Raw genomic sequence first — 25,173 nt, 5'->3', positions numbered from 1 at the left:
ATGCCGCTGGAAGGTGAGGAGCACTCCAGCGTAAAGAACTGCAAAAAGACTGGACCCAGGTTAAAACTGCTGTCTGATGATGACTGGTGGTCCATTTAGATTTTTATGTTTTTTTTTTCTTTCTTTTTTTTCCTGCAGCACCACCACACGTACCACACATTTCAGGATAGGCATTGCTCCAGATTCCAAGAGTTGTGCTCGGTCCTTTGAAACTGCCTCCGGTGTATCTCAGTTTACTCTTTGGGATGGTGGGGAGGGATGGGTATTTCCTCTCTCGAGGTCCTCTGCGAGTAACACTACACCTATAAGCTAATTTGCAGCTCTAAAACTAATAAGAGTTTTTTGTTGTTTTACTTCTCGGTTTTCAACATTGGGGCTGTGTGTGCACAAGAGACTTTGAATATTCCCATGCTATACGGCTGTTTTCTCCATTAGTAATTCATAAACTTCAGCTGATGGCTGCTATCCAGGCTCCATGGAATCTGTCAAAATCATTTTATTTGCCAAGTGCACCAACTTTACGGGGCTAAGTACAAAGACATGATGACAAGTTAAGAGTACCTGGTACAAGGACAACAAGGCATCACGTGTCTTATAATTTCCCTTCATATTTTATGATACTACTCGTAGTCCAATATACCTATCAATCTTTGCACATGGACAGATATTAGACATTGTGTAGCTGTGATGAATATGACACAAGTGAGAATAATCGCTTCTCGTTTTCTGTAATGCTCTGTTTCAGCCTCTCCAGTGGTGCTTTGCTTTTATGTGAGCGTCAGTGACCTCAGCCGTCTCTCGTTTGAAAGGCCCTGGGGAAGCAGACATGGAGAAGCACTGCTGCTATTCCCACATTCTCTGTTGTCTCTGTCACTCTGCCTGTCTAGCACACTCGGCTAAATGGCCTTTCATGGGTGTGTGTCGCTGCCCACTTCATGTCGGCACTGCTGCTCCAAACGTTGCAATCCTTAAGGTGTTTTCTTGCGACGGGTCGGGGACAGAGCAGGAGGCACCCAGGCGCAGTCCTAATGAGATTTTTCCTGGGTTTTGATGGAGTGCCAGTAGCGCTGCCATTGCTCTAGAGGCCTGCCTCCACTGAGCCCTGGCGCGCGATCAGGGGAAGCTGTCGTTGGCCGCATAAATTGTCAGCCTGTGTGGCGGGTCGTGGAGGCAGACAGCGTAGAGACCAAGAGGTCTTGTGGGACTTTCCCACAATCACATACAAGTACACATTACTTGCACTTTAATGTATCCTTTTGCTTTCAAACACACACTCGCAGCAGGAAGGAAAATTGGCCCAGTGGGTCCATGTCGGCAGGGCCAGAGTAAAGATGATGCTCCGAGTCAGTTCAGTGCCAGCATGCACGCAGTGTCTTTGTTGCTCTGTCTTGCTGTCTCATTACCATACAATATGGACTAAGAAATGCAAAGTTAAATGGCAAAATTTATGTACAAACTCTTTAAAATTTTATTTGTTCAGGATATGTCAGCTAAGCAGTTCGCTGTGCAGCTACACCCTGATCTACAGTAGTTCAAAATTTGCTCAATTGATGATGCCAGCATTCATATTAATGTAAATCAAGGTTAGCAGCAAAGGGACCACTTGGGTCACTCACCATTGTCACACTATTTTGAAGAAGATGTAATGGTTCAAACTGCTGACAGAATGCAGCTTTTTAAGTCTGTGAGGTTAGCTACCTTTTCAGGGCTGTCAAATGCAACCTGTGAGCCAAAATGAAAATGAGCAGTGTTAACAGAAATGTGGCATTTTCATTTAATTTCCTTAAGAATGTAGTGTCAGACTGACTGAGCCTATATGGACGTAAAATCAAGGCTAATGTCTCTCCATCTACACTGTATGTTGGTAAGTTCTATACATTTTTTTTTACTGGGATAACATTTAATTTAGATTTCATTTTATGCCCACTTTAGGCAACATGTATTAAAATTGCAGCATATGTAGATGTGCATACTATGCTTTCTGAAAGTCTGTGAAAAGCACTGAAAACATCACATAGATGAAAATGTGTTCATAAAGCCCACAATATTGAAGTTGAAGTGCTGCCTCTTGATTTACATATTTTGTAATTGGTGCACTATGATGGAGTGTAACTCTACTATTACTGATCATGAGTTTGTTGCAGTTGACATTAATAAATCCAAAGACCAGTGTTGAATTAGCGTTCCCAGCTATACTGTTTTGCAGAGCCAAAAGAAAATGCTGGCATCGTGCATTATGTTTCTGCTCACCACAGACTTGTTACATTTGTGTGATTCATACATGTCATATCAATGTTTCTGAAGTGACACAGTGTATGAGCTGACCTTGTCAACGGGAAGGGAAGGGGTGGTGTATGGCGTGTCATCTAGGTGAGACACCTACCAAGCTGCAGATAGCAGCAGAGCACTGTTTGAGAACAACAAACAACCCTGGTTATTTTTTAGTGACCAGTCACTGCATTTCCAATGATGTTTATGTGATCAAAAGTAGTTTTTTTTTTAGGGACGCTTCGTTGGGTCTCAAGCAGCGTTTGTGCCACAAATGCCAAAACGGGATCTTTTATCTGACCATAACTAAGTGTTTTTGTGCCTTAACATAATCACACATTAAATACAACTTTGTTAAAATCTAAGATTTCAATGTATCTGCTACATAATAATGTACAAAGCATCTGTGGTTTGCAGAAACATTTAGTGCAAACATTTATACTGGCAATTGGATTCAGAAAAATCTACTGAGGTGAGTAGAGTGGTCATCATTTTTAAAGAAATAACATGTTTGTTCAGTAAATATTATCGTTCTTTAACATGCTAATCCGCCTTTGGTTTATCCAATTTTATTTTCATAAAATGTGCCATTGATGAGGTTTGCCAAATATTTCCAAGGGCCAAACTAAACAGGCTTTCATTTTGGGGAGTAATGTAGATGTTGTAATTTGGCAGGCACACTGTGTTCTATGTTATAGCCCAGTAATAAATCATTTAATGTGCAGCTTGAATAAGTCAAAAACACACAGGGGCCATACAATCCCTTGTCCAAAAAGCCCTGAAGAAGCTCTGAAGGACCTGGCTGCTGTTGAAAGCAGAAGTCTCTTTGCAGCGGTCTCCACAGAACATTTAACATCATGTCTGGAAAATTGTTTTGGCCAGTCCCAGGTGCAGTAAAAAGATGCTTGTTCGTGTCCTGAAGCCAGCACCTCTGACCAAATCCTGCAGAGACGCTGGGAAGTTGCATCTTGCCGTCGATTTTATAAAACAATTTAGACCCCAAACTACAGAGACAAGCAGCAACAAAGTGTGCAACTCTGCAACAGTCAGTGTACAAGAGCGTTAATCAGTATCGCATTTAAATCATAGTGTTGATTTTATAGCACTAGTATTAGCCGTATTGAAAGTTATCACCTCACATTTTTATTGTTAAAGCCACTTGCAGTGGGAGAGTGGGGTGACGTCTCCTTTGCTCTGAATTGTTTTCCCACAGTGACCTTTGACCCTTGAATTAGCAAGGGTCTCAAGAGAAACACATCTTTGGCTCATTGCTCCACTAAAAGAGATTGATAGCTCTTTGGCGGTCACCGTTTTACGTACATATATTTATCATGGTCATGGTGCACGCACACGATGTGGGCCAGACTTTAATGAGACCCGATTTTCAGATTCACTAACTGTTTGCAAATGTTGCATCAGTTGAGCCTCGTCTTTACTCATTAGTGGAGGAATCACTTTGGAGTGGGATGACCAGCATTGCAGTTTTAGGCAAATCCAGTTTGAGCGCTTTCATTTCAAATGAAACTGAAGGGAGTGAGTTCAAGCTTTTATCCTCTGTGGCTCAACAAACTGGACTGACTTAGTTTCTTGTCTATCAGCAGTTTCAACATGCACTTCCTACTACTGTTACTACTATTGTCACTGCTCCTTCAGTTACTTCATCTTTTATGCAAGAAAGAATAATTTTGGTCCTTTGTGAAAGATTGTCAGTCTTTTGGTGTCTTGTTTAATTGTCTTCCAATCGGCATTCTGTGCTGCCTTTTTGGCAGAGTCTGGCATTCATTTTGCGATGTGACTTTGACAAAGGAGAGGCAGCCAGAAGATGGAAGATTTAGAACCAGAAACATCAACAAAATGGAGAAAAAGGAGATTGTATGTTCATTAACGAAATCAAACAAGGTGAAAGAGATTTTAGGGTCTATCTAAAGAGAGGGGCCCGGGCGTCTTAGAGATGCAACCAGGAATCCTGTCAGTCATTTCTTAATAGGAGTGACAGAACTGAAAAGTGTGTCATTCAAGTTACTGGTGGGGTTTTGGGAGATTGATCACTTTCTCACAGATCTGCAATGTGGTCTGAAATGTTGCTTCTGCCGTTAATATCTCCCTTTTCTGGAGCTGGGCAAAGACTCTTGTCTCATTGTTCATGTGATCAATCGGCTGGTGGGAACACAGGAAACCCAGAAGCAAACACTCCTTATTTTTAGAACTCCTACATGTTATTTTTCTGGCGCCGGACAATCTTATCAATCACTGCCAAAGCCAGAAACTAGAGAGCTAAGCTCCAAAGTGCTTGTGTCATCAGGTCAGTCAGTCTGGAGGTGCTCCTTAGACACTGCATCAGAACAGATTGTAAGGATGAGGATGTCAGATCAGTCTCAGCCAAGGCATTTATCCCGGGAAATGTTTGCGGGCTTTGGTTCAAAGCTGTAGTACAGTAGAAGCTGAGAACAAAACTCAAGCAAATATTCCCATATATTTTTAAGAAACGGCTTTTTTGAAGTGTGAGAGGGTGAATATAAAACATACAATGAATGATGAGAAGTATGGGTTTGAAAATTGGCAATATTCTGCTTCCTTGTATATCCATTTCTATTCAGTGGTGAGACTTTTCATGAAAGGAGGAGGAAGTGTGTGTGTGTGTGTGTGTGTGTGTGTGTGTGTGTGTGTGTGTGTGTGTGTGTGTGTGTGTGTGTGTGTGTGTGTGTGTGTGTGTGTGTGTGTGTGTGTGTGTGTGTGTGTGTGTGTGTGTGTGTGTGTAAGTTTTTTTTTTTCTTTACACTGACCAGAGCAGATCCCAGAGTAACCCTAGCGGACTAATAATATGACTCCCATCCATCACCACAGACAACAACCAATTAGCACATTCCTCTTCCCCCTTTTTCTCATGTTCATGGTTAACCTCTCAATTATTTTGGATCATACATCAAAAAAGCAGAAAAACATTCAAGAGACTGTATCTGTGTGTATATGTGCGTGCAGGCATGTGTGTTTGTGTGTGAGGAATCGAAGGAATGTGGAGTGAGTTTATTTTTTATTTTTTGTGAAGCTACATGAAAACAGAGGCCAGTGTTAATGTGAGCACACTCTGATACCCCATTCAGACTGACACAGTTCATACTCATGTCTGTGATCTATCTGAACACATACCAGGTAACCGTCCTTCGTAACTATCGTCCTGACCTTGGTTGAATGAGAGTTACAAAAGAAAAGTAACTTTTTCTAGTAGTTATGTAATGAGCCTTTGTATGATTCTGTGGTTTAGCAGTGACATATGTGAAACTGTACTTCAGACTGGAGTCTCAGCTAATGGTGACAACCAGTAATTAACCTATGACAGCTGTCTCATATGAATGGGTCTGATACAGGCACAATGTTTTTTTCAGCAGACCTAAGAATACATCACACAAACCTTTGAGACTTGGTAACACAAACTAAAACATCCACCAGAAAACAAGAGAATATTATAACGGGATTGTTGTCAGTGATTTTTTACCGTGTAATTAAATTCAACCACATCAAACTTTTGCAGAACATCAAAACAATAATGTGGAAAATGTTCTTTTCTTCATACTCTTTCTTTCTTTTTCTCAGATTTTTTTAAATCACTACAGTGAAAGCTGGTACTATAAAGGCAACGCATGTAAGACTTGTAGAAGTACCCATCTTACATTTCACATGAATGAACTGCCAGTTGAATATGATACATTGAGTATGACTGAGTTACACTAATTGACTGTGGTCATTTAGTGGGCACAGGCATTGATTGAGCTATACAGGCAGAGCGCAAGGTGTCATACTCTGAAACACCCACTGGGGTGCAGAACAACCAGAGCAACAATATGGCACGGGGGCTAAAAAATGCAAATAAATGCCTGTAGCTAGCCAAAAACTTAGGATTTCACCAAGTCAAAGTATTATTTTAGCTCCCCATGTCTACCAGAGAGAAAAATATATAATGAGAAATTCAGTATTGTCAGTATATCTGATGCTACTGAATGGCCAGAAGTGGAATGCTTTTATATGAACATTTATTTGATCAAGTCAGCAGGTAATAAATGAACCTAACAAACCAGGCCTTACAGTTAGCTTTAACTGCTACAGTTTGTCTGGCCAAATTAGCAACTGTAACTTACTTATTAGTGTCAGGATCCCACAGTTTTTTCATTCTTCCTGCTAAATCCCGCCTCACATCTCATTGTCTGTATCCACTTTTGTTTTCCTAAAAGCTCAATTTTGGGGTTTGGCAGCTTATAAAAACTTAATTCTGTATCTTTTACTCAGTCAGCTGTGCATCACACAGCAGCTTTTAGGCATTTTTCTTTTGTTCGCTAGCAGATAAAATTGACAAGGAGGCGACTTAACACATATAAAGAAGATGGAACGGGACTTGATTATGCTCTGTCTCTATGGGGCTTTCGATTACACCAGTTATCAGGTCAAACTTTGTTCTACTGCCCGCATTGTATAGTAACCCTAATGTAATCCAGAAATTATCATAGGAACTACTGATTCCCCCTTCATCATACAAATGTTGGGCAGACAGGGGTCATGAAGCTAAATCAGAGGGTATGTTGACCCATTCATACCAACAACAAACACAGGTTTATCCTGGGTCTTTGCTTTGGGGTATCAGTCTGACAGTCAGCCAGCCAGTCAGTCCTGTGGTTCACTGTTTTCTCCTCCTGAGGCCACCCACAGCGCTGCGGCCTGGCCGGCGCTAGTCTGAGGAGGGTAGGATCACACCATCTGACCTTCTACCTCTCTGGATTACACAGAATTCCCCTCTCACGCTGTCATAGCCTCGCCTCTGAGACACACACACACACACACACACACACACACACACACACACACACACACACACACACAAACTCACCTATGAACACACCAGCATGTGCACAATAAGCACACATGCTCCTACACTCATATCTAAGGATTTTATGAAGTTAATTATTAATCATCAGGGTTAATCATCACCTATGATAAGAATGCTGTTAATATGCTCCGTCTCAGCAAAGCCTGTGTGATATTTATCAAGTTTTTGATGACTGTCAGAAAATGTCAGTAGTCTGGGCGCAAGGGAAAACTTTGAAATGATGCCAGGGGTGGGTCTTTGAATGTGTGTATGTGTCGGACTATGTGCGTACGGATGTATGCATGTACATGCGTTTGTCAGCCTGTGAGTAATGGTTTTCTGGCCAGATGACTGTAATGCCACATGGATACCTGAGCCAGACTTTTCCACACTGAAGCCCGGGAATCACATGACCCTCCAGCCTCTGTGGTATGCACTAACAGACAGCGCTGCAAGGAGAGGGGCCATGGATAAAAACAAGCCTCTGAACGCATCGCTGCAACGATAGCCTGCCACCGAAATAGCCCTACTACCAGCCCTCTTTCTCAGAATTCCCTGCTGGGCCGGCGGCGACGTTTTGGATACTTCTTTCATAGTCTCAGTTCTGACTGCCAGTCTTATGCCCAGTTTGTTTCAGTCCTGCAATTACCATGCTCTTAAACTTTCCGCTGCTGTTTAAGCTCAAGAGTGCAGTTGTCAGGCTTTGCTCATATATAGATATATAAACGCTGTAATTTTGATGCAGGCATGTCACTCTGTGTTGGAAAGCTGTGCTGTGGATTTGCACCGTTAAAGATGTTTGTTTTCATGTGACAAAAATATGATACTTCTCTATTATACGACTTTAAACAGAGATTTATGTGTTTTGTTCTGTTTTTTTCTCTCTCCAGGACTCCATGCATGAAGCCTGTGCAGAGAGGATTGGTGATGAACACTACCGTTTAGAAGGTAGGCCGAAGACTACACCAGCTCATATCACTGATTTAGATCCGTTTTATTTCGAGTTGAATGAAAACCTGCAAGAATATAGTTAGCGGTTGCCTTTCAGGTACTTGTGTGGTTCATTTTTGCAGTCGTTCATCCTTTCCCGTCTGCTCCACACCCATTCTCTAAGCCCCAACAATGTGCTGATGAGGTCCCCTTTAACTTCCCTCCCGCCTCTCCACCTCCTCAGTCTTTCATCCGCCCCTCCCCCCGTGGCGCTCTGCAAAGTGCCTCCATTCCTCCATGTTTTTTCCCCAATGTGATGTGATCCTGGATTAAGAGCTCCGGGAGGAGAAAGTCTCTCCCTCCCATTTAAAGACAGGATTGGACGTGAGGCGGAGGCAGAAATGAAGCGATGAAGGAGACCAGCCCAGAATTTGGAAGTGTGGCAAAAAATTCACTTTTATTTCATCTCTGCTTCACTGGATAAAAGACAAAGTAGAAAGACAAGCGATAACGCGACTGATAAATGGAGTATGAAGTGATTTTTAGTCATTTGGCTGAAACAGAGTCTGGGCAGAGGTTGTCCTCCCTTTAAGACAGATGTTGCTAATTAAAACATGCTGCTCTGTTCATTCTCAGTGATGAAGATGAAGGCCCAAAGAATTTGCTTCAATAAAAGCATTTGATAGATTATGTGTTAATATTTCCGTCATACAGACCTGTAAAAGAAATGAAAATTGTCCCTTTGAAGTTACTAAGGGAAACTCATTCACTGACATCGAGCAAGAAGAGGTAACTCTAATGTTTGTGTGTGGAGAGATTTCACAATACCAAAACTTTGAAGTGGGCTACATTGAGGTCTCAGTCAGAGACAATGGGACATAGTTTTTCTGCCCTACTTTGCAGTGCAGACAAAAGTTGCGTGGAGTTGTTTGATACCAGCAGGCTGTTCTACACTTTTGAAGTTTGGACGATGACTCTATGAGCCTGAGGTGGACCCACCCAAGTTAATTTGTCATTGAGAAAAAAAAATCAGATGTTTGATATGCAGTTATTTTGTTAATGTCCTTTAATAAGAACAATTTGTTATCTAAACAGTCTTTTAGTTTAGTTTGGAATAAGCTGTCCTTATGTGCACATAGCAAGCTATTTTGGACCTCCTCAGGCACACTAAGGCCCAAATAAAGACAGCTGTGGTGGATTTATGATGTCCCCTGCATGTCTCCATTGTCTATACAGCTAACAAATAGGAGTTAAAGAGATACTTCACCGATTTTTAACAAGCTGTTTATCTACACTAGGTGTAAATGAACTGTGGTTACCTTTCTCCAGTGGCTAGATCCTGCTCCCCGAAATGATGCGATGTGTCATTAGGCAGAGTTGTGCTTGCTCTCAGGCCGCTGCTCAAAGTACAGGCTGTACTTCCGTATTTTTGTATTGCCCACCATCCATACCGCCACCTAGGACACGAAGAGTATAGACGTGGATAAGAGACAGACCCGCCTCTCTCTCAAACTCAGACCATCTGGTAAAAGTACAGTGTGCTGATCAGATGTTTCATCAGCTCACTGTTTAACTGCAGCAGCAGGCCGCCATGGTGTCAAATTCGCATAATGTCAACAACCAACAGAATGTTTATTGGTCCAGTGCAGTGTAGTGCATTCTGGTAGTTGTAGGTTTTCTACCTCATGCACAAAAGTGAATGAAACAGTCCATTTTTCTTTTTTTTCCGGTCATGTAGCACCCGTTTCAAAAGTATTTGCATCTTTCTACTATATAGACAGCCTAGTTTTATGAAAGGACCGTCTTTCTAGTGGTGAAATATTTCTTTAGGTAAAATCTAAAAGGGACAGCAGAGACAGCTGCGATAAAAGGACAACCAACACACAGAAAAGCCTTCTTCTCCAGGTTGAAGGAACCATGTGGTATTAACTTGCAAGAAAAAAAATAGCAGGGAAGAAGGGCTCACTGACAAAGTGTGTTTAAGATACTTTTTATTTAGTTCCTTTAACTTATTGTCAAGGGAAGGGTTTCATCTTCATCAGCACCTTCTTTCAGACTATATTACACTTGTTCACATGTGGGCTTCCAAAGGTCACAAAGTAGCGAAACAAGACTGCTGGATGATAAAGTACCTTGCTCATGAGTATTTCAGTGGTGGCCTCTGAAGGAAGAGAAAATGTTATGATCACAACAAAGGCCATCCTATCCTTGCCATCCCAAATCCCCTCAGTACCCAGCACTGAGCTGCCCCAGCGTTTGAGCTGGGACAGACCCAGTTATGTGTAATACAGTAGTCTTGCTAAGCTGGGTGTGATTGCTCACAGTGTGTGGCAGTTTTTCCGACGTGCCACTGTTTCTGCATGTGTGTGTGTGTGTGTGTGTGTGTGTGTGTGTGTGTGTGTGTGAGACAGTGTACCCGGGCACGTGTGTGTAGCGTTGCTGCTGGAACAGGCTCGGTTTGGAGGGTGCCCGCCTCGGCTGCCCTCGTCTTGCCCCTCAGATCTGATGTGCAGCCAATCCCCTGGCTCAGCTCCTCTCATAAAGAGTCGGCTTATGTCTGTGGTGGGGGGGCCAGAGGGGGAGCAGGGTGATAGCAGATTACTGTTACTCCTCCCGGCATTTCATTAGCTCCGAGATAAGCATCTCACCACCATATTGAGCCTGCTACGGAACAGATTTGCCCTCGCACACAATGTTCCCTTTGAGCACCTCAGATGATCAAACAGCGGGACCCCAAATGCTGCTCCTCTCCAAAAAGTTGGTAAAAGCTCCCTGGGATGATGCCTTTCATTTCTGGCATTTTCCCCTACCCAGGGATGAGACAGGTCTGCTTTGATCTGCTTTGGATCAGGAGGAAAGAAATTGGGCTGTTGTGTCTGCTCTGTTGGCGAGCAAACAAACAGTGTTTCAGATTTGACTTGGCTTAATTAATTAGTGATTCTGTTTTACAGCCGGTCTGATCTTCTTCCAAAAGGTTTGAGAATGGAACTTCAAAGTGCGGCAGAGGAGCAGGGGAGGGTGGAGAGAGAGGGGTGTGGTCTGTGTGGCTTTATGGGTGTGTTCATGGCCTGCAGGACTGTGATTGGATGAGGAGGGGGCGACTGATGCTCATGAAAAGCTAAATGACCAGAGGTGAAACACACAGGGGCTGTGGCTGGGTAAAGGCTGTAACAAGCTTCTGAGAAAATACACGGAAACACATGAGGATGAAACCAAGGAGCTGTCTGGGTAACTGTAACTCACGGAGGCTCGCAAAGGAGCTGACGTGTACACCTCCCAAATCTCAGTTACATGTCGTGTGTGTCTGCGGTCTCATGTGTCAAACAAATGCTGGATTTCAAAGCGAAGAAGGATATCCGGTAGCATTAGGTCTGGGCCATCATCCAACACTGAAACTAAAACACTGAACCAGACAAGGACAGTAGTTTTATTTCTGTCTACCAGATAGTACTACCTTACAATAATGTGCAGTCCAAAAATACACCACCATCAATGTTGAATTAACCCCCTTATGACACAGTTTTTACAAAGAAATGTGTTTGGGAAAATGTGTGTTGTATAGTACAGAGAAGCTGTCATTGACTTCTATGGTACATGAAATGTCAGGCTCCACACGGGCGGGTCTGGCCGTCATTTTAAGTGCATATGACAGATTAGCCTTCTCTCTGGACTGGCTGCCTTTACTATATGTCTACATGGTAATTTACGGTGAATGGCATTCCATAAAGCGAGGCGCTCCCAGGGGTCTCACGTAGGCCTTTTGATGTTCACACACTGTTTTGGATCCACCATTTATATCTAAATGCCACCTAATATTCTATCATGTTTTATACGTGTTATGTCATTCAATTTTATGTTTGACATCCCCTCTCAGTGTGAAGCCATTGAGTTATATACTTTATATACTGCTGCTAAGAGTTTTAAAGTGTTTCTTTATGTTTGGCTGATGGAAAAGCTTTTGCCATTGGAGAATTAGTGCTGCCACAGTTTTGACAATTTCTCTTTTTGCATTGGATTGACATTTTAGATTCTAGTTGAAGTCTTCATATCACTGTTTAGATTCAACAGCACTTCATCCCTCTGGAATGATGCAATTAACTTATTAACTGACATGAAACTGTAAAAATAAAGTTCTCAGTCAAAAGTTTGATTTGAGTACTGTTTCTCAAACATGGTACTATAAGTGTATTTTAAGTGCTGTGGTAACAAGTTAAAATGTCTTAAAAGATTGTGAGTAACAAATTATGCTTCAGTTTTTTTATGCAAGTATCATTAGAAATACTTTAATTACACCCTACAGGCTTAGTGCATTTGAGCAGCCGAAAATAATTTAATTTGCAAGTTGCAACATTTAAAGGGAAACTAATGTATTTTTCAACCTGGATCCAATGTCCCATGTTTTTGTGTCAAACGGATGAATGGGAGCTACAGTTTTTGAAATGTGTCCAGTATTGGCGAGAGTGCTGCAGCCGCTAGTTGCAAAACAAGCTGCAGTGTAATCCTTCAGGGTGAACAACATATAAGGCCACTAAAATTGCTTGTTTTTGTCACTGACAGACTCAGTTTTTTATTACAAGTGTCTGACAATATCATAGAGAGAAATAAAACGAGAGAAGAAAAAAATGTTTCCTGCCCGTTTCGCAGCTGCCGACTGCTGCCGTCTCGCTTAATACTGGACCCATTTTAAAAAATGTTGTTCACATTAGTAAAGATCAGCAGATCATACATTTTATACCCTGAGAAAATAGGTACATCTTTAAATTCTAAAATAAAAAAAACAAAAAAAAAAACATATGCTACTTATCAAGTTAGGAGAGTCATGATTCTGCTTTATAATTTCAATCTTTCAAATCCAAAAGTATATTTTGATTGATTTTTGATTTTGAAACTGTGACATCCCTGATTAGTAGTTGATATTTTAATATTATTATAGAAATGCCATTTTAGAATACAAGCAGTGAAACAAAGAAAGGTGTGTGGATTTATTTCCAACCAGGACAACTTGAATGTTCGACACATCTTAATTGCAGCTGCCAAATCCGGAAGTAGAAGCTTACAAGGAATACTTGAAGACGACGATGTATCCTCAGGTTATGACTGCACCCAACGTTTCCATCCTCAGGCTCTCTCTTTTATCTTTGTGTGTGTGTGTGTGTGTGTGTGTCACTGCAGTGGCTTTACCCCCAGAGAAGACAGACAGCTGCTGTGTGGAGGAGAAGATGCAGGAGAGGGACAGCCAATCTCCCGCAGGGCCACAGAAACAGCTCCAGTTTGAAGTGAGTGTCAACACCGAACAGGACGTTTATTACCTCCCCTCTGGATGAAACTAGGGCAATGGCAGGACACACAGAAATACACGCTGACGTACACACTGGGAGATTCTGATGGTTCAACGCTGTGCTCTTTCAGGAGCTGGAGTGTGCTGTGTCTGTGGAGGAGGATAACCGGCAGGAGTGGACCTTCACCCTCTACGACTTTGACAACAACGGCAAAGTCACCAGAGAGGTAAAAGTCTTGATATACATGGCTGAATAAGCCTTTGATGAATGAATGAAGGCAAAAATGAATATAATAAACAGAAAAGAAATACCTCCAAACATCTGTCAACGCCAAACAGTAGTTGTAGTAGGAATTCTTTTTAAAAGTATTGTAGTGTTGTGTTCATTAATGCAAGCCCTTTACAGTAAATTTTTATCAATTTTATAGCCTTGACAAAATGTGAAACGCATCTCTAAATATACATATTTTAAGTGTTGCAAAAATGTTCCGGTCAGTAACACCCTCATTACGGGTATGGAAATGAATCAACAACTTCTTTGTAAATCTTCCGATTTTGCCCTATTCTGGTGTCACCACACCCCGAAAAGAAAGTGAGGATAGAAGTTACAAGCCTCCAACCCAGTCTCACTCCTAAGAGCCAAATCCGTGTGACATCTGTGCGTTTCCACTCCTGCAAGGTACCTTGTGGCTTGCGTCTGCCTGGTACAGATCTGAAAGAACATCCAGAAAAGCCCGTGTTTTTTGAGAACAACTTGAAACAGCGCAAAGAGACTGGAGCTGTCCTCTGTGCGGTTGGCTGTGCAGTTTTTTTGGCATTGCCTGTGGCTCCATGGCTCATGAGACGGCAGGCGGCGGCTTGGAGGGGGAAAGAAAACCTTTCTTCTCCAGCTCTTTTTTTTTTTTTATCCTTTCACACAAATGAAAAAAGAGAGAATGAAACCAAAAATGACACAGGAAGCTTTTATTTTATTTCATTTTATTTTATTTTTTTTACACAGCGCGTCTATGTCTGAAACCAGTATGTGGAACCGGTCCCTAAAGAATTCATAGTAGTCCTTTTTCTTATCTGTTGGAGTCTTTGTGTGCTGTATGTAGGCTTAATTCTCAGCAGTTCGGCCTAAGGAGCTCTTATGATGAAGCTTTTGCCTCCTAAAGTAAAACACTAATGAGATTTGAGATACCGAGTCAGTTTATTTTGCACCCATACAAGTTGACATTTTTAAAGGACAATTAGATTTTGGTTTGCTATGAAAAGATCCAGCATAATTCCTAATACCCACGAGAGAGTCATTATCTCAGTATGGTGCACAAAAACACTCATCAGTGCAAAAATATCGCCTCTAAACAGCCACAAGAGACGGTGTTATTTTATGTGCACATGACGAAGTCCAAACACAGCCAGTTTCCTTGTTGTGAAGTGAGCACTGTCGCATTTTCTGCATATGAATGTGCAACATGTTTTTTGAATTTATGTATACATGCTTTTGTGAGTTTATTAAAAAGTGTACACAGGTGTTGCTTTTCATCCAGATGAAATGAATTTCAGTCATTTAAAGCTACAGTTCAACCCAAAATCAAAAATACCTTTTCCTCTTTCCTGCAGCGCTGTGTGTCAATTCAGATTGTTTTTGTTTGAGTTGCATATTGTTAGATATCGGCTGTAGAAATGTCTGTTCCAGTGTAATGGAACTAGATGGCACTTAGCTTGTCGAGCTCAAAGCGCCAAAAAAATACATTTGAAAAACTCAGTGTCTCTTTCCAGAAATCATGACCCCAAGATAATCCAGCAGTTTCATGTAGGAACTATTTTCTTTCTACTAAACTACACACACAAACTGTATCACCTTGCTGAAGAAAAGGGTGCCTCTACGCACAAATAAGTAGCTTGTATTTGTGACGGCGCGAAATGGCAGATCGTCCGCTTTGGCTGTGTTGTAATATTAGCTACCTCAGTGGTGCTAGGTGAGCTAGCAGTTGATGTACGCTTCCTCCTGTGCGTGATACGCAGGTGTAGATCGGTAAAGAGAAAAGGGTTCCTGTCTGAAACTGCTCACAACAAGGTCTGTGGACTATTTTGAATAACCGGCTCATGATTTTAAAAGAGACATCGCTGTTGAGTTTTTCAAATGTATCTATTTGGTGCTTTGAGCACCACAAGCTGAGTGCCATCTAGTTTCATTATACTGGAGAGAAGGCAGACATGTTTATGCTGTTTACACTCGCAACTCACACCAAAACAATCTATTTATATTTATAAAAAGCACAACAGGTAAGAGAAAACTGTATTTTTGATTTTGGGGTGAACTGTCCCTTTAAGGGACATTGAGGAATTAAATGGAGAAAGTGTAGCACTCACACAGCTGTACGACGACTCGTATCAGGCCTGACATCTCAGTCAGCCGCTTTTGCTACCGCCAAGACGTTTCTTTTCATGAATTTATAACTTGTCTTTACACCCTGTCTGAAAGCTTTGACTTGGAAAGCCGAACTAAAACAACTGACATCAGTGAGTTTCTGTGTTCACTGTTGTCTGAGTCACTTCTTTAAATTCCTAGCTAGCATGAAGCTTATGATACAGTTTTAATGCACAAAGCTACAGAATTTTGAATTCAAACAGTATAGTGATAAGAATAGACTCCTACATTCCTTTTGTTTGGATTTTTTTTTGTAGAACAAGCACCAAAGTCACCAAGAATCTGCAATTTTTATATGCTTGACGATCAAATGATTCTCATCTCTGAAATGGATCTGTGCATCAAGCAGCCTGGATTAAACTCACCTCCACCTATTGTGTCCTGCAGGACATCACCAGCCTGCTCCACACCATCTATGAAGTCGTGGACGCCTCTGTCAACCACTCTCCCAGCAGCAGCAAGACATTGCGGGTCAAGCTCTCAGTGGCTCCCGACTCCAGCCAGAGGTGGAGGAGTTGCACGCAGGGTGCGGCAGGTAAAGCTCACATCAATGCAACGGGCGGGGGAGGGGGAGGAGAGAGGGCGTTTTGGGGTCCCCCTTGTGTTGCCTGCTGTCAGCTCACCCAGAAATGTGTTTGTTGTCATGCAGAAAGGCGGCTGCTTCAGGCCTGTCAGAGCTTTGTTCCTCGCAGTCTCGGCGTCGCTCCATCTCTCCCACTCAATGGGGTTCATTTTTAATGATGGGGGGAGTGACAGAGCTAAGAGAGGGCCCCCCTCCCTCAGCGCCTTCAAATACTCTGAAAGAAACCTTAAGAGATGTGCCGAGTCCTTTTGATAACCACAGCCATTTTTCTTTTCTCCAAAGTTCTCTTTATTCCCCTTCTCCCCCCCCACACCCTTCTCAGAGCTGCCGGGAAAATATAGCTACGTTCAACTTAACTTTTCTCACTGACGACTTGGTAAACAAGTAGTCAGGGAAAAATATCTCAAAAAGTATATATTCCTGTGTGTTTGCGTCCTATTGTTTCAGCTATAAATATCCGTCAAGAGATTCAAACAGAGCAGGCTTTGAAAATATCGCCCGTTGCCTTCATGCTAATTTGAAACTGCATCAGATCTCGCGTCCTTAATAAACAATTTCTGAAGTCTGAATGTTTTTTTTTTTTTCATTCTGTGCCTTATAAGAGGCTGGGAGTTGAAAATAGAATAAATGAAGCAGTGTTGTTTTTCCTTTTCTATAGATCTTCAAAGTAAAACCCCAAAACAAAGGTTGCTTTCTTCTAAGGCTTGTGTGACTGTTGTCGTGTGTGTGTGTGTGTGTGTGTGTGTGTGTGTGTGTGTGTGTGTGTGTGTGTGTGTGTGTGTGGCTGCTCTGTGTAGCTCTCTTTGATAATAGCCTCCTGTCTTTCACACATACACAGACATGTCCCACCCCAGAGAGAAAAATGACAAGTGCATAGAAGACCCCAAGAGTGCAGACAAGAAGACTCGCGCACTGCTAAGGTAAACCCACCTCTACCGTACACCAGTCTCGATTGTCGAAGCTTGTAGTGTCTATAAGAAAAATACAATTTTAATTTGTTTTTAACATTTTACTTATTGTGTCACTTATTGTAAGATTTGCTTTCTGAAAGAGGAAGTGGCTGGGGGCAGTGTTTGTTTGAGGAAGGATTCACACTTTGGAGCTGCTGCAGTCCTCTACTCTTTAATTAGTTCTGCCCAAATTTACCTCTGCTGCACTAAAGAGGAGTCCACAGTGGAGGAGAGAGTCAGTCTGTTTGAATACTCCCAGCTGAGGTTTAAACCTGTGATTTTCCAGTCACAATCTCACTTCTCTAACAATTACTGCGCTACTGCCTGATCATAAGGAACACTTGTTTTACTTTCTCTACACTGAACCTCTCTGGCCCAAGCTGCTACCTAATGAGAGGTGCCGCTTGTGTCCACAGGCGCCACCACAGTGACCACCACACCCAGCCGGGCTGCCAGCGCCACTGTGTGGATGAGAACCTGGAACGCAGGAACCACTACTTGGACCTGGCAGGCATCGAAAACTACACATCCCGCTTCGGAGCCGGTGAGTGGACCGGGGCCAGGGGTTTAGACGGGGAGAGGGGAGGGAGAAACACGGAGTCGTGGCCCTTTGAAGCTGCATCCAGGGGCCCTCATTACTGCGGCACCTGCTTGGAGCCATTAGGTGGAACTAGCAGCCCACTGAGCTCCTCGCCAGCACAAACATCTGGGCACAGGCAAGCACAATACATCAAGTGTTCAAGGCTAAAGCCCATCAACGGACTGGGCGGTTGTGAAGTGAAATATTAGGTCTAATAAGCAGCGGCCTTGATCTGACGGTCAGTGATGACATGTGATTATTTTAATGTTGGTCTTGTTAGGAAAGTGCTAACAGAGATCTGCTCTGTGTCACATTGTGTCAGGGTTATCCACACGAAGAAAGAACCTGAAATAAAGCTGCCAGAATCTTATCGTGGAGCTTTTTCCTGGATCTTTATTAGGGAGCTGTTGGCACAATAATTTGCTCATAATTGGTTATTTTTCTTCCTTTTTTTTTTTTTTTTTTTTTTTAGCCCTTTTTAGCACCCATCCAATACTTTTTTGACAAGTTGTGCCAGGATTGTTGTTGTTTCTCTGCACCCTTGAAGTTTGTTGTTAATTCTGCTTTTTCAGATAAATGAATACATGTGTCTGTCTCCCCCACAGCCCCCACCACAGAGCCGACCAAGGCAGAGCCTCAGGCCCGCTCATCCAACCAGACTCGTTCTCGCTCCCATGAACCAGAAAATGGCCACTCCCATTCCCACCACCGCCGTTTGCAGACTGTTGTGGACACTCCAGACAGCCTCCACCCTGCCCGTACGCGAGGAGCCCAAGATTCAGGGAAACACGCCCTCCGCTCTCCGAAGACCCACAGCCGCACGCCTCCTGCGCAGATCAGTAGCAGGGTGATGAGAAGCCGAGGTGTCCCTCCTCCCCCAGCGCTACCCAGCCAGACCCCCCCTCACCAGTCTGCGGCACCTTACCGCAAGCACAAGCAGCGGTCCAAGGACAGCCAGGGCTACAGGGCCTTAGGCTCTCTGGCTCCGGGACCAGTGGTGGAGAAGGAGCAGGTTAGGGACCTGCCCAGCGTGCTGCTGTACGAGGGGGGGCTGGCGCAAGTGGTGCAGCGGCACGAGCACCACCACCACCATGAACACCATCACCACTACCACCACTTTTACCAGTCCTGAATCTCCAGCCTGCCTGGGACAGCTCAGCACTCCTGCAGCACCACAAAACCCTCCCTCCTCCAACACCAGGCCGACCCTACATCGTGCAGCTCTGCAGTGCCTTTGTAGTGGACACAGGACATGGGTTGGTGAGGAGGATCATGGGAGGGGTTTCCCAGTGCTGAGAGGTTATTAATCAGTGTTATAAAGAGGTTGGTCAGATATACAAAAGCTCGGGTATGCAGCAGGACAGTGATTCAGGGCCGCGGTAGGACCAGGGCTGGGGCTGGAGAGGAGGCACAGGGGGACAATTTGATAAACAACCCCGGAGTTCCTGTCGCCGTCGACCCTGTAATCCTCTACCTGATGAACTCTACGGCTCCAAACCAGCACCACAACCCTTCCAGACCACTAAGCCAAAAGGTTTTCACGGAAAAGGAGGGACAAGAGGAAGAAAGACTGTGATGTAAAGATGAAAATATATGAAGGAATATAGCTGATAGGAAAGCAGGGCATCGTGTGTGTGTGTGTGTGTGTGTGTGTGTGTGTGTGTGTGTGTGTGTGTGTGTGTGTGTGTGTGTGTGTGTGTGTGTGTGTGTGTGTGTGTGTGTGTGTGTGTGTGTGTGTGTGTAAAACAGTGTGTGAATGTGCCAGGGTAGCAAGAGTGTGTGCGTTTGCGAGTGTCACGACACTGGTGTCTGTCGAAAACCACTTGAAGTGCGCTCCTGGGTGCGTGAGTATTTAAAGCAGGCTGTCAGGCAGGTTTTTGAAGATGAAAATGAAGATTCTGATTCAAGCACGCAATGCCCTGCAAGCAAAAATGGATAGGAAAATGTCGACATGTTATAAAGTTAAAAAGGAACAGAGATCCCAAATTTGCTGCTACCTCTAATTTTATCCTAATTGTTGTTGTGATGGTGACTTTGACTAAGAGGTTATTTTCAAATTACTTCAAAACTTTTTTGAAACAAGATACATTGTGTCATAATCTGCAGTACTGAAGTGTCAAAATGCTCCTTACTTTTATTAACTAACATTTGCTGTACATAAGGTATATATTGTTATCAATTTTATAAGCTTTATTGATAATGTGATATCTTTGTATTCACTATCGGAAGCTTTTATGTTTGTTTTCCTTCATGACCGCATTTTCTAAGACCACTAGGAGCCTCATTTTGACGAGAAGATGTACAATTCACTCAGTCTCACACTCTTGAAACTTCTGCCTCTGTTTCAACTTTCTCACCATGTGATTAGTTTCGTAAGTGCAATCTAGTGATGATGCCTGAATGACTAAAATCCAACTCTCAACATTGCTGTTCAGTAGCTCAACTTTACAAGTGTTAATGAACTTATTTGACTGACCTACATACTGATGTCACGGAAACATATAAAAACAAGGAACTGTTTTAACTGTTTTGACATCTAGCGTAAGGATTGCAGGTTGAAACCAGAGCATGTGAGCGGAGCGGAGGGATGAGAATTCCCGCTTCTCAAGCACGGAGCTGTACGTTCTGCCCACTCATAGGCGATGCAGGCCGCTCCGCAAATTATCGCTCCACCCTTCACTCAGATTTCACCCCGTTCCTCTCAGTGCTTGCTCCAGAAAAATAAAAATAAAAACATCTGCCTTGTATTTTAATTTTAGCTTGTTTGACTTGTGAGAGTGCAGGTGGTCCCTCATCCTCCTCTTCTTCATGTTCGGCGCTGCTGCTGCTGCTGGCACCCACGGTCACCTCACTGTCCTCTTCCTCAGTGCCAGGGAGGAGGTACTTTCGGTAAATGCGATTCCAGAGTGAATCTCTATCAACTGAAATGACGTTGCCACATGTCCTCACGCACCCTGCTCACTCACGCTCCGCTCACATGCTCTGGTTGCAACCAGCTGAAATTTATCCCATGTGCCAGGCATGAACTCCCGGTTAGGTTTCTTTCAGGAGATTTGTACTGGGAGCCGAATTCTCCGCAGAGGTCCCTCCTCTCCAAAATAAACAGAACTAGCGGTTTAAGTGTTTTTCTGACGCTGCTCATTGTGGAGGCACTGCTTGCTACAGACGGAGCTAAAGCAGAAACACTGATGCCCAATCTAGAGCCAGTGTTTGGTTTGTCAGCTCAAGGTTACCATAGAAACATGAAGTTTCAACATGGTGATCTCTGTGGGTGAGGACCCGCTTCCTACGTAAATATAAACGGCTAATTCCAAGGTAACGAAAACACTTTCTTCCAAGTGATTAAACACTAAGGTAAAGATGCGTCCAAAATTTCCCTGGAAATCCTTCACACTGGACCTTTTAAATTCATGATTGTTTTTTAAATTGAATGGCCGTCATAGTGTTCATGAAGACTTTCATTTACTAGTAAGAGGGTTCTGTATATGTAGATGGATTAGGAACTGAAAAACCAAGTTTTACAGAAAAGTTCATGTGTTTCATCAAATGGTAATTGACCTTAAACGCAAGACGGACTGTAACAAAAGCTCTCTTTTTTTATTTGAACTTCCAAAATTTTAACTTCCAGTTAAATCACATGTCCTGAATCCCATGCTACACTGAAAAACCAAACTAGAGATGGTGTCATCTTGACATCAGTGCAGCAGAACTCCCCAGTTCTGGCTCAGGCTTTCTGGCGTATTTGCATGAATTGAAACCCAGTTGGTGTATTCATCTATCAGTATGAAGTTTGGCCTTTAAAGATTTTTGTTATTTATGCAGGGAAATATTTTGCTGAGCATGCATGCCATTTTTCACCCCCGCTCTGCTTCAGAGCCAAGCATTTACACATACTCACACCTGGGAGTTGCCCAACACCGTGGATTCCTTTTTTTGACTTCCAGGCTAGCACTTTTTTCAAACATGTAGCAACTTGTCCAGCTCTCGGCCTGGCCTGGCTGGGGTCACGCGGCTGTTCCCTCTGTTTACATGGCATCTTCCTGTCCCCCAGCTGTCAGCAGGTCTTTCACCGTGCCGCCATGTGGCCTCAGAGCTCAGCCAACAAGGCTCTGTTTGTGGTGCGGCAGGGCGAGGGCTCTTTCAGCTGTCTCATTCCTCTGGTGCTGGATAACACAGGCCCGGCCCGCGGGCTCCACTAGACTCATAACTCACCACTGCTGCTTCCTGCCAGCACCAGGGACTGTGCCCTGCATCCTGTCCCATGATGCTCTGCCAAAAGCATGCAGGTGTTAATGCAGTGAGCTGCAGATGTTAAGGTGTTGATCACTTTGTTGGTTCTCTGGGATCGTACAGGGTTTCCACAGTCATGGAAAACCTGGAAAAGTCATGGAATTTCACAGTCACATTTTAAAGGCCTGAAAAAGTCATGGAATTAGTAAAAATCACTGAAAGTTTTTATAAAGTCATGGAATTTTGTTGTGTTTAATGAAATTGTTGTAGTAATCTCGTGGGGATAACCCTCCTAATGTTACATAACGGCAAATTTATTTTCTGTAGCTGTCATCATCACATAACTCTAATACAGGCCGAAGTTTGACGTTCTGTCTCTTCACTTATGTATGCCAGCTAGCTGAAATTATATTTGACCAGAGTTAATTTGGATATGTTTAAAAAAACAACAGGCACATTTGGCAAAAAGTTTTTATGGGTCCTTGAAAAGTCAAGGAAAAGCTTTGAAATTTAGTCCATGAAAATGTGTGGGAACCCTGATTGTAGTTAACTGTTTCCTGTGTGTTTTATGGTGAGCGTGCGTGTTCCTTTCAGCATCTCATTTACAAATGACCTGCCCAGATGCATCCATAGTCGTAGAGCTTAAATGCTGTGCCCAAGGACAACCTCCTCCATACACCCACTCGTGTACGAACTATATCCACTGTGTTTGATTGCATCAGTCTGCCTTAAGTGTGTGCACATGATGAGTAAGAATGCAGTGAATGCCAGTCATGCCCTGAGCCCTGCAGGCCTTCCTTTAGCAGAGGCACCAGTCAGACGGGTCATCCCACGGGACCCGGCGCAGTGGAAACGGCGTCGCTCCCTCTCGAGGGGGCTCACAGCTGCGCTCCATCCCTCAGCTTCCTCACCTCACACTGCTTTTCCTGGACAACATGTCCCTTGCTACTGCAGCCCCCACACACAACTGTAACTCCTTTGTCAATGGTCTCAAGCTCACCCGAAATGGCGTTGATACCAGCGTGACTCTCCAAATATAAGTAGTGTGGAATCGGTCGCCTGGTTGTGTGAACGGGCAGCATGCAGGCGACCGTTCGTCCTGCAGGGTGGTCCGATTGGACACGGTGAGCGAGGGCTTCTGAAGGAATTTGGGTGAAAGGCTTGGTCAGACCCACAGCCAGGTTGCAATTTTTAAACTTCTTTTATACCCGAGAGAGTTTTACTGAACCGACAGAGCTCCTTTTTTTAATGCCCTGCTTCACATTCGTACAATTACTGTGCCTCAAGTCACATCAGAAAGCTGCCCACTACAAACACACTTCAGTACTGCTGACTTCAAAGCAGCACTGGAGCAACTGAGGGTGCAATGCCTTGCTCAAGAGCAGCTTTACAGCATTTGTTGAGAGTTGGGAAAGCAGTTTCTTTTCAGTTTTGTCACACAGACTTCACCAGATGCTCCGGGGAATAAACTTCCTTTTGAAGCATTCTTAACCTTTAGCCTACAATTGTCTAAATCGTCTTCTGTCTTATATCATACCATGGCAATATATCTATATTTTTGGATCAGAATAATATTAAAGGGATAGTTCTGATTTTTTGAAGGCATCAATAGTCAGTGTAATACCTACAGTAGATGGTGTTCAGCATTCCCCAGTAATATATTTTAGCCACCTAAAAACAACATCAGACTGAGTGTACTTTTTATTGAAAGTGTTGTCTATGCTTCACCTCTCTGTAGGACAGCCCTCTCTGACGGGGAAGCTGTCAGTTCCATTGATGCTTTCGTTGAAGCCGCCAGACTCCATTGAGAAAAAGGTCATTTTTAGCGTGCTGAACGCAGTGGCTGCTGGTCTATCTCTGCTTTGATCAGTTCGCTAATTTTGCGTGACTTTGGTTAATCTAAACTAAACTTTTAAAAAAACAAATTTACATAACCAGAGAAAAAAACAAACTGATCGAGGTAGCGGCAGACCAGCAGCTCCTGTGTTCGGCATTGTGAGACTGCCGTTTTTCTCGGTCATTTTCCCACTGGAAATCACTTTCTGACATTATGGTAAAGCAGTGAAAATATTCTCAATGTAGCTTTGACTTAAACTAATTTAGATGGGTTTTTTTTAGGTGGCTAAAGTATGTTTTGTTCCTGACCCCTGCACAGCAGTAGATTACTAAACTTCCATGTTGGACGCCAGCCTGTTTCTCCAAATTGGGGATGTGCTGACCGCCATGTATGCTATGTTATATACTGTCTATGGATAAATACTCCATACGACCTCACTTCAAAACATCTGACCCATCCCTTTAAGGTTCAGTCATCAGCTAACAAAGAAAATCTACCACAATGTTCCATTATTATTCTTCTTATTTGAAATGATCAATGCCTCTGTTTGGGACAAACATTTTCGAAACAATGTCACACAAACTTTCTTTTGTCGTCTTTTCTCCTTTTGTATAGAATAATCAGTATTCAGAGCCACTTCTCCATGTTCATACAGTATACTATTGCACCACTAATTTGCTTTGTAAGATCCATGTATCGACATTTTTAAACATCTGATGTATATAGTGGACTGCAGAAAGGATAAACCAGCATCATGTAGAAAGAATTTAAGGCGTATTTATAATAATAATTAAAAAAACTGTTAAGCTATCTCACTTGCCTACTGTCAGCTAGTACTCCAGTATTCACCATGCCAATCCCACTTAGCAGGGAGGAGTAATGATCTGTCTATAACACAAGCTGTCTCTCTCTCCACACGCAGACACTCTTTCACTTGGTGTTTGTTGTAAATGAAAGATGTTTAGCACTAGCTGTTATTTTCCCCTTCTCCCCTCCCTCCTAATGTTTTTTTCATGACTTTGTTTAGTTTATATAGATTGTATTTGATTAATTGCTTTATTTATTTGATAGCAGATCTGTGCCAAGGGAAAATACCCTTTTATTAAAGTATGAACCTGTTCCTTATAAACACATTGACGTCTGGGCTCATTTTATTTTGTTCTGATTGACAGCCTATATTTACAATTACATCTATATCTTCAAAAGTTTTATTAGTATGTCGTCCATTTGTATTAAAACAGAACAT

The 25,173-nt window shown here is 43.0% G+C and overlaps 1 protein-coding gene across 1 annotated transcript in view; it reads left to right on the top strand.

Annotated features, from left to right (window-relative positions):
• nkd1 (NKD inhibitor of WNT signaling pathway 1) overlaps positions 1 to 25,060 on the top strand; it is a 41,867-nt gene extending 16,807 nt beyond the window's left edge. The window contains exons 4-10 of the mRNA XM_042488460.2: positions 8,014 to 8,071; positions 13,226 to 13,329; positions 13,463 to 13,558; positions 16,135 to 16,282; positions 17,169 to 17,250; positions 17,697 to 17,824; positions 18,466 to 25,060. Coding sequence (XP_042344394.1) covers positions 8,014 to 8,071; positions 13,226 to 13,329; positions 13,463 to 13,558; positions 16,135 to 16,282; positions 17,169 to 17,250; positions 17,697 to 17,824; positions 18,466 to 18,992 — 1,143 coding nt within the window. The 3' untranslated portion in view covers positions 18,993 to 25,060. The remainder of the gene's footprint in view (positions 1 to 8,013; positions 8,072 to 13,225; positions 13,330 to 13,462; positions 13,559 to 16,134; positions 16,283 to 17,168; positions 17,251 to 17,696; positions 17,825 to 18,465) is intronic.
• Positions 25,061 to 25,173: the final 113 nt, after the last annotated feature.

The sequence above is a fragment of the Plectropomus leopardus genome, chromosome 1 (genome assembly GCF_026936395.1).
Source record: "Plectropomus leopardus strain MGB_pleo_1.0 chromosome 1, ASM2693639v1, whole genome shotgun sequence".
Lineage (NCBI taxonomy): Eukaryota > Metazoa > Chordata > Actinopteri > Perciformes > Serranidae > Plectropomus > Plectropomus leopardus.
This window is presented reverse-complemented; position numbering and strand designations above follow the sequence as displayed.